The following is a 17577-nucleotide window of genomic DNA, read 5'->3' on the forward strand; positions in this document are numbered from 1 at the left end:
AAAAAAAAAAAAAAAAAAAAAAAAAAACTAAACTAAAAAGGATTAGGGATACAGGTCATTGTGAAGGCCCTGGGCTCAATCCTCAGTATTGTGTGGGGCTCAAAACCCACAATTTAAAGGAGAGGCGGATTTTGGTCCCAGGCTTCCTCTGGTTCCATCCTTGGTCAACTGGCTCCAAGGCAGAGATGGCATAGGGCAAGGAACTGGGGAGACTAAGCTGTTCCACCTGTGGCAGCCAGGAAGCAGAGAGAAGGGAGCAGCCAGAGAAAAGAACACATCTTTCCAGGTCACCCCCAAAGAGTGCATCTTCTGACAGGCACCGCCTTCTAGCAGCACGTTCAGCTATGTACCCCCACTTCTGATTATGTGAGACTTCACACGATGTTTTAGAATGAAATGACGACGTGAACCAAAGGCTGGACTCTTTACTACAAAGACCTTAGGACTCAGGGACTGAGTAATTATCTGTATTTCCAGGTGGTAATATCGTGTACCCAGAGAGCAAATATTAGTTAATCCTCTATCGCCATTGGGGAAGTCACGATCCTTAGACTGGCCCTTCAGACTACCCACAACCTCAGACCTTTCTTACTTTCAGCCTTAGCTTCCACACAGATCTACAGCTCCTCACTTCTGGTGAAATCATGTTTTTCTGAAACATGATGTTATGATGGGCTGAACTGTATTCTAGAAATCCTAAGTCAAAATCCTAACCCGTTACCTCAGAATGTGAGTGCATTTGGAAGTCGGGTTTTGAAAAATACAAGACAAAAGGAAGTCTGACTAGTATCCTTGTAAGAGGAACTGGACACAGAGGCAGACCATAGGGAGAAAACATTATCTATAAGCCTTCAGAAGAAACCAACCCTACTAACACCTTCATCTTAGTTTGGCCTCCAGAGCTGGGAGGAAATAAACTCTACTGGTGTTTTGTCGTGGCAACCCTGGCAAACTAACCCCTGTGCCTCTGCTTTTGTTTCTGATGTGTATTTCCATTTTGTTATTACCACCAATAACACTCTGGTTTCTCTTCAGAGTGTGTAACTGTTTCACCTTTTATTACCACCAATATTACAACTAAATGTTATTACTATTTTAAAGTACTTTTACTAGTTGCTCCCGATACACTTTATTTAAAAGTCAAAACCATAAAATATTATTCCCATTTTATTAATGAGAAACCAAAATCCTAAGAAGGGTTTACAAATGACCAAACATATACTCTACTTCAGATCTGAGTGGTTAGTAGCTATGGACTTTTAGAAAGCTTTTCCACTCTGCTCCATTCTACTTAAAAGTCTACCTATCCCTCAACTTCATGTTTTTCTTTAATGATGTCTTCCAGAATATACATTTCGCAGAGTGTTCTTTTTCTGAATTAATGTGTGAAATCTGCTTCCTTGAGTACTTGTTCTATTTTTAAAACATTTTAGATTTTCCATTTAGAATTCCACACATTTTTAAAAATTTCTTTATATCCCTAAACAGCAACTAGTCAGACTCAATAAATGGTGACAATATATGTGAATAAATTATCCTGAAGCAGAAAAGATAAAGGACAAAATGATTATTGGCAATAATACTTTTTATAAAAAGTAACCGCTGAGCTGGAGATTTAGCTCAGTGGTTTGGCTTCCTGCCTTGCGAGCGCAAGGTCTGGAGTTCAATCCCTGGTACCAAAAGAAAAAAAAAAAAAGGAAAAGTAACTGCTGAGTAAAAGAGTAAAAGAATTTTTATATGAATATTGATGTAGATGTAAAATTGCTACTACATGAAAGGTGACTGAATAACATAAAAAATTTTTATAACTCTATAAAGCAATACACTGTAAAAAGAATGAGTACATATTCCCCCTGAAACATTTGTCAGAATGTTTAAAAGGTGGTGGCCTCATTCTACAAAATGTTAGGGAATCTTTCAAGGCAAGAGCGCATAATTCCAAGAACTATGTAAAACTAAGGAAACAAAAAAGGCAAATCACCAGCTTTTACTAAGACAACAGATTATATAGTATTTTAAATATGAACATCTTTGACTTTTCACAAAGACTGCAATTTCAGGTTTCTTAGGGAAATAACAGGCTATAAAATTAAAAGAGGACAGGACTGGTGACATATGTCCAAAATCCCAACACTTGGAAGGGTGAGGCAAGATGAACCTCAAGTTCAAGCTATATAACAAGTTCAAGGCCAGTGTTAACCATAGTGAGATCTTATCTCAAAAAGTTTCTTAAAGGGCCAGGATTTAGCTCAGTAGTTCCACTGCCTGCTTCGCAAACGCAAGGTCCCAAGTTCAATCCCCAGTACCACAATAAATAAATAATAAAAATTATTCATAGAGATACATTATAAATTCATGGAACTGTACTGTATTTTAATATCAATCTCTTAAAAACTTTAATCAACATTTCATGGTAACAATACCAAAAAGAAAACATTTTTTACTTCAATTAAAAGCAACTGTATTTTCAGTGTTACTCACCTTGTCGATCAAACAAAGAATCTACAGCTGTGGCTTTCTTTGAAGGAGCCTCTGTTATTGGTCTGAGATATGTTCTATATCCTTTTAAAATAGATGCCATAAATCGCAAAAATGCCTCTTGAATTTCCATCTCAAGTTGCATCATTTTTTTTTGCCAGGAGAAATCTGCTTCGATTGGAGTCATCTCTACTGCAGAACCTTCTTGAGTTTTTCGGTGAACTGACCAAGTAAGAATAAAAAACAATGGCATTAATGCATAAAATCCTATGTATATAATGACTGGCTGGTTAAGGAAAGAGTCAAACTACAATAAAGTCCATTACTTTTTGAAACTTTGCTGCACACAGGTTCTTAAGTTTTGCAAAATTGGGCTGGGGTGGGGTGCAGTGCTACAGGAACAGCATTTGCCTACCATGCACAAGGCCCTACATTCAATCCCCAGCACTGTAAAACCAAGCAAAAAACATTAAGTAGGGCAAAATTATGTTTAAATTTAAGAAGAATTTTCTCATATACATTCTTTCATTTAAAATATTCCTTTTCTTGAGCCAGGCATGGTGATGCACAACTGTAATCCCATCACTTGGGAGGCTGAGGCAGGAAGATTGTTGCAAACTGAAGACCAGTGTGAGCTACATATTAAGTTTAAAGCCAGCCTGAACTACAAGGTGAGACACCATCCCAAAAATTCCTTTTCACTACCCCACCCCCAAATTCCTTTTTTCTTACATTTACCTGAAGATAGCTGGGGATGTAATTTCCTTAAGGTGCTAAGGAGATTTTTGCATGGCTTTTTGGGAAGCTGCTTCCAGTTCATATTTTTCTTTTCATCTGATCTATTAAATAAGAGCACAATTAGTAAAACCTGTTAATTTATAATCTGTTTTTACTAAGCAAAAATTCTGACGGCAAACTTAGAAAAGGGAGAGGACATTTGATAGCAGTTATAATTGACAAAGGCAATCTGAAATAAGTGATTTTCAAGGAAGTTCTTTTTTCATTTCAACTAAGTTCAGTCAATTTGGTTTTCTCCAAACACTCCAACATGGATTTCAATGCTGGAGTTAGGAATACAACTACAGAGAAGTCTAATTTCAAAAGTCACACTGTACAATTGCAACATTTTAAGTACTGATTTTAATTAATCTGAGACTTTAAATTACTTATCGGTAGGCTTCTAAAATACTATTGCCTAAATTGAGGGACTAGAATTTAAGGATTACAGCTATACTTAGTTTATGAAGTTCTATAGCACTTAAAACATAAATCACAATGTGATTAACATAATAAAACACTAAATAAAAATCTAAAGATACAGAAGTGACCATGATATTACTAAAAACTTATGTTTCCAGAACTTTACCGTCCAAGAATATAAACTAAAACAGACACAATGGTTTGAAAAGTGTTCTTCTTACAAAAGTTAGCATAAATATAAAACATTCCTTTAAATTCATAGTTCAGAGACAAAAGGAATAAAAATGATCAAGATGAAATATGTACATGTTTTTCAATAACCCAAACTGAATATAATCACAAGGTATCACAAACAGAAACTAACAAAAAAATAAAAATAAAAATAAATGTCTGGTTCAGCTAGCAAAAATGTCAGGGAAATAAGCCTGCAGTGCCATAGAGTGGTGCCCAGTGCCCATCTGCCTCAGTTAGCAGCAAGCCTCCGAGGGACAGGAGACCAGCAGGGTGTCATACTCGCCCTTCAAATAGAACACACCCTTGAGAACTGACCACTATGATTTCAACTGAGAGAGGAGAGCACACTCCCCTTGAGAGTGTGTAACCACAGACTGCCAACCATTAAGCCCATTTTAGGATGTGACTACACATTACTAGCATGGTCCAAAAAAGGAAAACTCATGTAAAGAATAACTTCAAGTACTCCCTAGCTAGCAATCTCACTGGCATAATGCCCTGTCCGGAAGGTTAATAAAGTAGTTAACACTTCCTATGTGCCACAGACTATCAAAAGACACATATTTTGTTGTTGTTGTTTTGGTTTTTTGAGACATGGTCTTGGTATGTAGGCTGGCCTCAAATCTGAGGTGATCCTCCCACCTCAGCCTCCCAAGTGCTGGGATTACAGGTGTACGTCACTATGCTCAACAGACATACTTTAATGTCTTAAACTGTAATGTATTTTAAAATTGACAGCATGTTACATTTCATTCTGATCAATTTCTCTTATTTTATATACTCTATTATCATAGTGCTTTTAACCTCCCCAAATTAAACACTGTCATCATCATCTGGACTATCACTGATTTGTAACCTGGCCCAAAATCTGCTACCTGCATGATGTCACACAAATCATATAAAGTGTTGTTATATATAGAAAATGTGAAATTTAAAAAAGTATGGGAAAATATACATCAACAATAATTACTGCTGGCCATGGTGGTGCACGCCTGTGATCCCAGCTCTTGAGGGGCTGTGGCAGGAGGATTGCCATGAGTTCAAGGCCAGCCTGAACTATGGAGATCCTGTCTCAAAACTAAATAATTAATAATTAATTACTGTAGTAATGTCACAGAGTAACACAAAGAACACTAGGGAGTTTTAAAAATCAAGTAGATGGGGCTGGGGATTTAGCTCAGGCATGGTGCCTACCTTGCAACTGCAAGGTCCTGAGTTTGATTCCTGGTACCGAAGGGAGGGGGGAAAAATGAAGTAGATGCCAGAAATATACACTGAACTGAAAAAAAAGTCAGAAAGTATTATATACCAAACACGGGCTACGGCTAAATCTATCCAGCAGACCAATGTCATTTATAAACATTAATGCAATCATCCTAACTTCTTAGAAAATTTAGTCTACCTGAATATTTTTAAAATAGTGTAACAATATTTATTTTGGGAATTCAAGGACTGCTTACTACTAATTTATTTTATGATACTGTATAATTTACCACAGTTTAAAGAAGAAAATTTTAATGCTCACCTCAACATACTGTATTATAAAAAGCATGTGTAAAATTCAGTATTATTTTAAAGTGCGGGGTACGCCTATAATCCCAGTACTAGGGAGGCTGAGGGAGGAGGATCGCCATAAGTTCAAGACCAGCCTGGGCTAGTGAGAACTGTCTCAACCAACCCCCCACAAAAGAAAACTAGCAATCACCTAGAAATAAAAGGAAACTTCCTTAAATTTATTATTACAAAATTAAAACCTGAAGGTAGGGTAAGACAATGAATGTTTCAGGGTTTGAGAGCCATGTTTTCTCAAAACTTCTGACATCTGCTAATGCAGCAAGAACACAACCATGCTCCATCTGTGAGTGGGTGAGTCTGGCTGTGTCTCAGTAACAATGCATCTACAAACAGTGCATCTACAAGGCCTGGGCTGGAGGCCCACCCCTGCTGCACAGCCATAATCATACCTACTAACTAATGGAGAGCTACTCAAAGCATTCTCTCTGAAAACAGAAGCAAGATGCGAGCTATCACTTCTTCTTTGTTTTGTCTCTTTTCTTTGGTACAGGGTCTCTGTAGTCCAGGCTGGCTTCAACCTTGCAGCAATTCTCCTGCCTGAGCCTCCAGAGTGCTGAGATTACAGGCGTGCGCCCATGGTCGGCTATCACTTATGCTCAACATTATATTAGCAATCCTACCCAGAGAATTAAACAATTTGTAATATGTAAGGGTTATAGATGTTGTAATTTTTTTTTTTTTTTGAGACAGGGTCTCGAATGAAATTGACTGGCCTCAAACTCAGTGATCCTCCCTGCCTCAGCCTCCTGAATGCTGGGACTACAGGCCTGCACCACCACTCTTGGTGGTTCTGACTGTTTATTGCCATAGATTTTAAAGAATCTATAAGCAAATCAAAATAAAATCCAGCCAGGTGTGGTGGCGCACGCTGTAATCCCAGCACTTGGGAGGCTGAGGCAGAAGGATCTGTGAGTTCAAGACCAGCCTGGGCTACATAGTGAGTTCCAGGTCAGTCTCAACTACACAGTGAGACCCTATCTCAAAAAAAATAAATAAATAAAATAAAATTCCAGGTATTTAGCTCAGTGGTTTTGCCACATGCCTTGCAAGCGCAAGGTCCCGAGTTTGATCCAGAATTTGATCCCCGGTACCAAATAAATAAATAAGAAAATTCAACTAAGTGGTAGCTTTGAAACCATTATATATTATTTCTCTCTCTCTCTCTCTCTCTCTCTCTCTCTCTCTCTCTCTCTCTCTCTATATATATATATATATACACACAGGACCTTGAGCTTGCAAGGCAGGCACAGCATGACTGACCTAAATCCCTGTCCCTATTAATATATTTTTTAAAACTTCATGTCTACACCATAGCAACTAACAAGTAGAAGGTGTAATTAAAAATCTCATTTACTGTAGCAGTAAAAATCCATTAGGGACCAGGGATTTAGCTCAGTGGTGCCGCCCCTGCCTTGCAAGCACAAGGTCGTGAGTTCGATCCCTGGTACTGGGGGAAAAAAATACAAAGTGGCAAGGAAAGTCTATCAAAGACATGTATAATCTTTAGGCAGAAGAGGTGAAGTTTATTAAAAACTTGTGTTTGCAAGGCAGGCGGCAGCACCACTGAACTAAATCCCTGGCCCTCAACAAAATTCTAAACAAAATAACAACATAGTTTTGTGTGGAGCTTAACCTGATGATATTAAAATGTATATAGAAAGCAAAAGAATAACAGCCAAAATGATCTTAAATAAGAATGGGGTAGAGGGGACTAGCAATCTCATAATTTTTAAAAACAGCTGCAATGAGAGATAATTCACATACCACATAATTCATCCACTTGAAGCAATTCCGTGGCTTCACAGAGTTGTATAACCACACCCACAACCAATTCGGAATATTTCCATCACCTCAAAAAGAAACCCAGATGCCCAATATTCCCCAGTACACTCTCATCCTTCCCTCCCCACACCAAGGGAACCACCAACTTACTTCCTGCCTTTCTAGGTTTGTCTATTTTGAACCTTTCACATAATATAAGGTCTTTTAGCATGATGTTTTCAAGGTTCACCCATGCTGTACACAACCTAATCTTTAAGTCACTAAGAGGATGAAAGGCCATAGGAACACAGACACTGATGTGTCATACAGCTGACAAGGAAGACCTGTGGGCCACAGAATAATTTGCCAATAAGCAGTCTGGAGCACATGCCTGTAATCCCAACTCTGAGATTGAGGCTGAGGCAGGATGACGACCACAATTCCAGGCCAGCCTGGTCTACAGAGTTGAGCTTAAGGGCAGCCTGAACTGCACAGCAAGACCCTACCTCAAAATAGAAAAGAAGTCTATATGACAATTGTTTATGTGAAAAAATGATAACAATGCACTCAATGAAATTTCACTGAATTAAAGACCTAAATGGGAGAGACAACAACTCTGCGACTAAAAATATGCAGGACAGTATTTCAAAATCCCATGGCAAAGGTTTCACAAAAAAGAATCAAAAACAAAGACAGGAAATGTAGCCCAGTGGTAGACTGTGTGCTTAGCATGTGTGAGGTCCTGGGTTTGATCCCCAGAACTATAAAGAAAAAAAACAGGGCTGAGGATTTAGCTCAGTGGTTCTGTCGCCTGCCTCGCAAGCGCCAAGGACCTGAGTTCAATCCCGGGTACAAAAAAGAAAAGAAATGAACAGAACTACAACCAGTAATCAATAAAGAAAAATTGAGGGTGAAGGAAGAGAAATGCTTGAGCTCAGAGTATGAGGCCAACATAGAGACCCTATCTCATTAAAAAAAAAAGACGAAGAAGAACATCCAATTCAAAAGAGAGGAATAGACTATCAAAGAGCAAAAATCAAGGCGTCTAACTGACTAGGGAAATGTAAGTTGAAGCCAGAGTGCGACGTGCTCTCTGTCAAATCAGCAAGCACTTTAAAAGTCTGACCATAACAATGCTGCAGGCACATGACAGGGGGCTCTGAGCTGGTGCAGGAGGCCCTGGCCCTGGAGAACAATGAGCTTCATTTAGCAGTGGAAAGTGCTCACTGTCCACCAAACCAGAAGTACTCCTCCAGATGCACATGTCACAGTGGCCTACCCGCCTCCTCGGTGAGGTGTGCACAGTAAGAGTCAGGACAACCTAGACCTAACTGCAAGTGTACAACCTGCACACATATCAGTCTGCCTCCCGGAACACAACTTGGGATTCATGTGCCGATGGAAAAGCGTCACAAAGAACGCTGAGGGACTCCCAGAAACTACTGACGTGCACAAAGTTTGAAAGCATGCAAAACAAATTTATCTGGACCAATACATAAAGAATAAATGCATATGAAACACAAGGAAATAAACTATAAAAGCCAAACCCAAGCCAATGGCCATCTCTGGGAGATGGAACAAGAAATGACTATGGAGGACCATCTGAAGGTTTAAGCATCCTGGTGATACTTCATTCTTGGTCTGGGTGGCAGACAGGGAGATGGGAATTATCTGCATTATTCTCTACCACTTTTAGAGATCTGGAATATTTCATATGTAGCCCAGGCTGGTCTTGAACTCATGATCCTACTACTTCACCCTTCCAAACGCTGGGAAGGGCAGCATCATGCCCAGCTCTACCTTCCAAGTGTATCAATGTGCCTCTACGGCTTCTTCTCATCAATATCAATTTCTATGCAGTAAAGGACAGATCCTGCGCTGGGGAAGTAGCTCAGTGGTAGAGCACCCGCCTAGAATGTGTAAGGCCCTGTATTTGATTCTTAGAATCATGAAAGGAAGAAAAGAAGGAAAGAAGGAAAGAGGCATGAAAGAAGAAATCTTTATAAAATCGAAATCCTGATAATTAAGAAAATGTGTAATATCATTTTTTATAGCAGTGATGGTGAACCTTTCATAGCTTTCAATGATACAAACAGCCTACTGTGGCATGCATGCCATAGGTTCACTACCACTGCTCTTACAGCAATTATATTTTACTTTAAACAGGTAAACCTATTTTACTTACATGGGGATTTTGTAGTAAACCTAGAAAGGATATCATCTCCTGAGTTCTGAAAGTAGTGATTAACCTTTTTTTTGAGACAGGCTCTTGCTACATAGTTCAGGTTGGCCTTGAACTCAGTATGTGTCCAGGATAGCCTCAAACTTGCAGTGATCCTCCTGCCTCAGCCTTCTGAGTGCCCCGATTACAGGTGTGCACCACCACACCTGGCAGTTTTTTTCAAACCCATATTCTCTTTTGATAAACCCAAATATCTCCTGCCTACAATTAACACTAAATATTTTTAACATTTTCATTTTTAATATTTTTTTCAAAACCACATAGCCTTCCCAGATTCTGATACCTTTCTTGCTTAAGAATTGTAGTAAAGATGTAGACTTACTAACAACTCCCCAAACAGCTATTTCTAGATGTTTTCAAAGAGCTGTATGGTGAAAAATGCAGGGGTAGTAGATAACATAATCAACTTACACATATAACATGTTCGTATCCAAGTCAATGCAAACAACGTCCTGTGGTGGGTCGTGAAGATCAAAGTACCTCGAGTCAACTCCGACTATGAATGGCACAGGCGCACTGAGCACTGCAGCCAGTGACAGAGGACACAGCGGGATATATGGGCATTCCCAGTGGAATGGAAAGATCATCTGGGGAAAAGGTTTTAGACAGTTAACCAAATTTCAGTTTAATGAAAATTACTTAATTAACTAATATTACTAAACAGGGACCACTGAAAAATAGTGAAGTTCAGTTTATAAAACTTCATTCTAAAAATAGTGACTATAAAATATTACTAAGCAAAACTATAAACAAATGTGATTAAAAATTTCAAACATGGCAATGTAAGAAGCATAATATAAATGCCAACAGTTCTTGGCACATTAATTCTTCAATACTTATATATAAACCCATATTTCCATTTTATGGAAAGACTAAAAGTACAGAGATAAAACTGGCCCCCCAAATCATAAAACAAATATGTATGCATTCCATCCATCTATTCTCACAATAACTTTTAGCCAAGATCCAACTAAGAGCACTAAGGATTTTTTAAAAATCTTGCCAGGAGAGGTAGTGCAAGCCTGTAATCCCAGCACTCAGGAGGCTGAGGCAGGAAGATAGCTATGAATTCGAGGCCAGCCTGGGCCATACACTGAGTTCAAGGCCAGCCTGAACTACAGTGAGACCCTGTCTCAAAAAACCAAAGCAAGACAAAACCCAACTAACGGGCCTGGAAGTACATAACTCAGTGGTAGAACTCATGCTTATTTTTAGCATGAACAAGGCTCCGGGTTCAACCCCAAACATTACATTAAAAAACATTAATAAAAAAACCAGGTGTAGTAGCACGCACCTATAATCCCAGCTCTCTGCGAGGCTGAGGCAGGAGGAGCACAAATTCAAACCTAGCCCAGGCAACTCAGTGAGACTGTCTCAACAAAAACAAACAAATTAAAAGCAAAGCAACAAAAACAATTTAAATTTTTTGTTAAAGATTGGGACAGGTCAGTGCAAAGGCCTTGTGTTCAATCCCCAGTATCAATAATAATAATAAAAAAACTTAAACTAATGATTCTCTTGGGAATGGTAAGTCACTTGAAAATGGCAACAAAAAGTTAGTGTTCAAATAAACATTTAAAATAATCCAACTGCAGGAAAGCTTGAGATCTCAAAAACAGTTAATATAAATTGTTCCATAACAATCTTTACCCATTTGCCTTTGCAAAAATCTACCTTAATTATAACATGTATTCTTTAAAAAACACATACACACAGCTGTCTGTTAAGTTGAAAATGATTAAAATTTCTAAATAATCAGCTAATAAGAAAATGTTCGTCACTGATATGTTTTTGCTCTCGCAAAAATCTTCACAATTTTTCCAAGTCTTGCTCATTATTCACCCCCGAAAATGCCTCTAGCACTCACTACCCTCTGCCAGTTATTACAAATGGTTACTCAGGATTGGGATTTTTACCCATTATTACTTACTATGAATCTGAGTACTTACTAGGTGCCAAGCACTGTTCTAGATGACAAGACCACAATAGTAAATTTAAAAAAAGATCCTTGCCCTCACAGTCCAAAATTAGAGTCTTTTTTCTATAAAATGTTTTCAATATTTTAACCCTTCCAAACCATACTGCCTCTGTAACAATGACTTAACTCATCTGTTTGGCATGAAAACAGTTATAGGTCATATGTAAATAAATGTCGTATGTCAAAAAAACTTTATTATTTGGAAAAACAGGTGATAGGCAGAATTTGGCCACAGTCTGACAACACCTGATCTTAGGGGAAAAGATAGAAAATAAGCAAAAGATGTAATAAACACAATATGAAGTGACATGATGCTATGAATAAAGTGTACAGTTCGAAGTGATAGAGCTAAAGAAAAAGTAAGGCCATGTGAAGGTAACAGAGTTCAGAACAGGAAAAAGCACATGCACTTTCTGTAAGTGGACTGAAACCAGAAGACCATGAGGGATTCAGCCCAGGGGGAGGACATCGCTGAGAAAGGTGCTTGAAGAGAAGGAGCAGGGCGGGAGGAAGTCCTACAGGGCCGTAACCCCAGCACTCACTCGGGGAGATGAGGCAAGAGAAGTGAAGTTCAAACCCAGCCTGGACCACTCAGGGACTGTGAGACCCCGACTTAAAATATTAAAATTAGAAAGGGTTGAGGATGGAGTTCAGTGTAAAGGCCCTGGGTTCAATCCCCAGCACTGCAAAGCAAAAACAAGGCATAGCTAAGGCAAGGGCCTGAGTATGGGGACTGTTAGAGGCAGCAAAAACGGCAGTGGGGCTGGAAGAAATGAGCAAGGGACAGAGCAATCAAAGAACAGGACCAGAGAGCTGACTGGCAGCCACGAGGACAAGACTTCCCCAGGACCTACAATCTCCCCAAGTTAAAACTATCCTCTGTTCAACAGATGTCACACCTGCAACCCAGAAATTTCAGAACAGAACTATGTAACAGCCACATATGACATCTCGGTCTACTCCTTGGGCTTTGCAACACATCTGTACATGGGTTCATTTTTTAAAAAGCACTAAAATCTTTGCTATGAGTCTTCATTCATTCTTTGATATTCAGATCATTTTCCTCTGGAAGCATGTGTCCTGTTACCACTCTTTTCAGTCTTCTGTTCTTCAAATGCTAACTTGCCTGCCTACAATATCTTGATTCATCAATCATACTGTGTGCAATTCGGTTCTCCAACATCACTTATCAAAGGAGCGGGGGAGGGGACGATATAAGAAGGATTAAGATGTGTTACGGACACAGACCAACTCCCATAATGACTATAATCATTATATACTGCAAACATGGACTAATAAAAATTAAAAGTTTTTAACAAATCAGTTACCAGTGCTGGGCATAGCACTGTAACTGTGCACACACCTGTAACCCCAGCACTCAGGAGCCTGGGGCAGGAAGATTGCCATGAGTTCTAGGCCAGCCTGGGCTGCATATTGAGTTCAGGGCCAGCCTGAACTACAAAAGCGAGACCCTGTCTCCACAAAAAAACCAAAATCAAAAACCAATATCGAAAACACAATCAGTTACCTAAACCTTACATAACCTTGCATTTTTCCACCTATCCTTGCACTGTATTGCTGAAATCAGTCAAGAGCCTGGGCCAAAAGATCCTGGAGATTGACACTTTCTGTTATTTTAAAAGTATTTACTAAATACCTACACCTTGCTATGACACAAGAGCAGTAGGTACTGAGAATACAGAAGTAAACAGACAAGTTCATACTTGCAGAGACTTATAATTATTAACAGGACACAGGTTTACAAAGTCCTACATGATTATATTTTTAAGTACAGTAAGAAGCTATAGTAGAGTTTTAAACAGGAAGGGTCTGGTTCAATTTTTATTTGTGCTTTATATGAGAGCTATGTACTTATCCTACTCATCATCAAGTCCTGTATGTTACCAGACACAGTGATTAACGTAAAATGGGAAGAAATTAACCATGTAATTTATTTGCATAATTTATGCTACAACTGGCTGGAGCTTTTTTTTTAATTTTATTGAGTTTATTGGTACATTTTAGGGATACAGTACAGTTAATTCATTGTTGGGAACATGTACCTCTACATGGCAAGTCTTGATTGTCATTTTTCCCCTTACCTCTGCCCTCCCCTCACCCCCTCCTCCCCTCTCCATCTACAAACACTTTATTTTCATCTTTTCATTCTCTCACATTTTTTCCTTTTCCCTTATTACCCTTCCCCTACCCATCCCACCTTCCCTACACCTTTAGCTCCTTTCTTCCCATTTCTAAATGTCAGTAATCTTATTAGAATCTTATGCATTGTTGCAGATTATTTACACCAGGGAAACTATTCAGTATTTACACATGTGTGACTTATTTATTTCACTTAGGATTTTCCTTTTCCCTTATTACCCTTCCCCTACCCATCCCACCTTCCCTACACCTTTAGCTCCTTTCTTCCCATTTCTAAATGTCAGTAATCTTATTAGAATCTTATGCATTGTTGCAGAGCTTTTTAAAGCCAATCTTTTTTTTTTTTTTGGTACCGGGGGTTGAAATCAGATCCTTGAGCTAGCAAGGCAGGTGGTAGGAGCCAAATCCCTGGCCTGCTGGAACTTTTTAATACAATCAGCTTAACTTACAAGTTTTTTTGGAGACAGGCTCTCACTATGGAGTCCGGGATGGCCCTGAACCCATGGTGATCCTTTGCCTCAGCCTCCCAAGTACCAGGATGGCAGGTGTGTGCCACCACGCCCAGCTACACATTTTGGCAATCATACAGTTTCTACTCTCTGGTTTGGTTTTTTTTTTTGATACCTGGGATCGAATTCAGGTCCTTGTGGTTGAGGCAGGCAGCGGCACCACTGAGCTAAATCCCCAACCCCAGTTTCTACTCTCTGGAAAACTCTAAAATGAAAAATTAACAACTGATATTTCTCCTCAAACAGAAATCACCTTTCTTTTCTTAATAATGTTGGTGTTTCTTTGCAATCTAATAGTGTGTGTGTGTGTGTGTGTGTGTGTGTATTTATTTATTTATTTTTGGTACCAGAGATCAAACTAGGGACCTTGTGCTTGTGAGGCAGGTGGTGGCACCACTGAGACAAATCCCCAACCCTGCAATCCAATTATATTTAAGTTAAACATTTACTTGGCTGACAATTTTTAAAGTTGCTTTCTTTGAAGATTTCTCTTTGGAGTGCAAATTCTGTCCGTTATTTTGTTATAAAGGAAAACACTATACTTACAGCTACAACAGCTTCAGCTATCCCAGTCAACACAGCTGGCCTAAGAGAATGCAGCAGAATTTTATTCTCAAGTAAAACTAAAAGCAGCAGTGTTGCACAATTCTCAGGACCCAGATTCATCAGTAAGGTGCTAAAGTTGGCTCCACTAGGAAAAAGGAAAAAGGATTATGAACCACTTTGCTAAAATGTATTAGGATTTGCTTATTAAATCATTTTCTCAATATTAATAGCCTGAGAACCTAGTGTTAAGAGTCTAGACAGTAATGAATCAAAAATAAAAAGCAGCAGATTTAGTGAAATAGTACCATGGGGTGACTTAAACTCATCCTGTGATAAAAGTGGTAATTAAACATCATTAGTTAGCAACAAAGAGCATTTATTAGGAGAGATGTTCCTGACACACAACCATTTGAGCAGAGCTCAAAAGAATAAAGGCAGGGGTGGGATGGAGGGTGAGAGACAGTATGTACACCAGGGTCACACCAAGGACCTGCGCAGCAAGGGAAGAAATAAGAATAAACAAGATCGGGCTGAAACTGAAATCTCACTATTGCATTTGCATTCTCAAAGGGATACACCCTGGCTGTACCGTGGATACAGAAGCAAAGAGAGGCAAAAGGATCAATCAAGAGGTAGATAATGAATGAGTGGGGCATGGTGGTGCTTATAACTCCAGCTGCCCAAGAGGATTGAAAGTTGCTTAAATGGGTAATTTAAGAAGACCTATCTCAGAATAAAAAATGAGAAAAGGACAGAGGATATACTCAGTGATATAGCACTAGGGCCTGGGTTCAATCACTAGTACTACAAAAAAAAAAAAGAGAGGTTAACAATGAAGTAGTGCCAGGCGTGGTGGCACACACCTGTAATCCAAGCACTCAGGAGGCTAAGGCAGGAGGATCACTTCAAGTTCGAGGCTGGTCTGGGCTACCTAGTGAGTTTAAGGACAACCTGAATTACAGTTGACACCCTGTCTCAAAAACCCAAAGTAAAAAAGTAGTAGTCCAGGTAAGTGATTATGCTAGGCTGGACTAGTGATACATATGAAGAAAAGCAACTAGATTCAAATATTCAGGTTGAAATCAGCAAACTTTAAACATTTACCTATGAACTAGATATGGGAGAGATCAAAGAAAGTTAAGAATTCCTTATATCCAACCTAGTAATTTCTTTGTTACCACTGTCAAAATAGCACTACCAGGACCCGAGTTCAATTCCCGGTACAAAAAAAAAAAAAAAAAAAAAAAAAAAAAAAAAAAACACTATCACTCAGCCAGTTACCAAAAATAGAAATGCAGTTTTGTAAAATAACATTTAGCTTTGTTACCCTAGCCCCTATATTTTAAAGCACTCTGCTCCAAGTGAATAAACACATCATTTAAAAGCCATTAACTGGGCTATGGGCTTGGCTTAGTGATACAGCACTTGCCTAGCATGCTCAAGGCCTTGGGTTCCACCCCCAAAACAATAAATAAATACCATTAATTACCTTAGTGGTAAAGGTGTAGAAACTGGCTGCGACAGTATCAGTGTATCATGGACTGACAGCTTAGGAAAAAAAAAAAAAGATAAATTAACCAAAACAATTCTGAAATCTGAATATATAGACAAAGGGCAAATAGAAAATAATTCAACATGCAGAGAAACTCTTTGAAACATACTAAGATGTAAAATGATAACTGTATTCACTCAGATACTGCACTGCTTCTTTTAAACTTAATTTTGCAGTTTTCATTCAGTTAACTGGTTAAAAGGCAGTTACTTGGCATTGGACTATTTGTGGAGAAAATAAAACAAAACCATGTCATCATACAGCCAGTCCCTTTCTAAAACATGAGGCAATGTGTACACTTTCTGCACTGTGGTTCACAGTGTATTGCAACCTGACTTGTTTTCTAATTGCTGTCTATGTGTACACTGTCCTACAAATTGTAAGCAACTGAAGGAAGAAATGTTGGCTTACTGTATATTTTAAGAATCTTGATCATAATTGTTATGGGAAACGATATTTTTTTTTTACCTTTAAAGTGTTTTTTCTTCAATGAAAAAGGTCTACAATAAAATTTGAAATATATTCACTTGTCTGTATCTGAAATACATAGGGAAGTACAGGTTGTTTTAAAATTGATATGCTTATCCAGTGTGGACAAAGTATCCAAAAGTGTACTTTGACTTAGTACAATTGTGTTACATAACTTCCATCTTGCATACGTATCTTACATCTTCGGCCTCTTTATCTGGCTTTCAATCGGTATATTAACTTTATAAGATATAAGAAATGAATGTGATGCTGGAATAATAAAAGGAGTGTAGAGGGGAGGAAAGAAGGAAATTTAATTGTTTTATGTACATGTAACAATCTTACAGTTAATGTAATAATTATGTGCTGCACACTTGTACTGATAGAAGTAAAAAAAAAGGAAAGAAACACCAACAGACTCAACATATTTAATCAGTTTGGTCAAGTATATATACTTACGGACCTATTACCATAAAGATAAATATTTCATCACCACAAAAAAAAAAAGGCAGTTAAAATTTTTAGAATGTAATTTTTTATAAAAACCTCAAATTTATTTACTCAGCAGACTGTTAAGCATTTAATAGTTGTTTGGTATATATTAATACTTGCTGAATTGAACTGTGTTCAAGACCAATGTTTATAATCTCTTAGGAAAATCATTAAATAGCTTGCCTCTACCGAACAGTATAACTCAAACTGCTAATATGCAAATAGTTCTTGTCCAGAAAGAGACAGCATATAAATGAAGACAAAAACAACCCGGCAGCTTTTCTGACAATCTGACCTCACGCCTACATCCAATAAGCAATTCATGCAGTCACTTATGACCGGGTGGGACCTGTCTGTATCTACAACATCTCACTCAGTAAGC

The 17577-nt window shown here is 38.4% G+C and overlaps 1 protein-coding gene across 2 annotated transcripts in view; it reads right to left on the reverse strand.

Moving 5' to 3' along the window:
• Dennd4c (DENN domain containing 4C) overlaps window positions 1–17577 on the reverse strand; it is a 90094-nt gene that overhangs the window by 56891 nt on the left and 15626 nt on the right. For both annotated transcript variants that reach the window (XM_010630913.3, XM_010630912.3), the window contains exons 7-11: window positions 16173–16231; window positions 14684–14828; window positions 9902–10077; window positions 3217–3317; window positions 2482–2700 (exon numbers count right to left, since the gene is read on the reverse strand). In XM_010630913.3, the coding sequence (XP_010629215.1) occupies window positions 2482–2700; window positions 3217–3317; window positions 9902–10077; window positions 14684–14828; window positions 16173–16231 (700 nt within the window). The remainder of the gene's footprint in view (window positions 1–2481; window positions 2701–3216; window positions 3318–9901; window positions 10078–14683; window positions 14829–16172; window positions 16232–17577) is intronic.

Source organism: Fukomys damarensis, unplaced genomic scaffold (genome assembly GCF_012274545.1).
Source record: "Fukomys damarensis isolate Sample0158 unplaced genomic scaffold, DMR_v1.0_HiC HiC_scaffold_31, whole genome shotgun sequence".
NCBI lineage: Eukaryota > Metazoa > Chordata > Mammalia > Rodentia > Bathyergidae > Fukomys > Fukomys damarensis.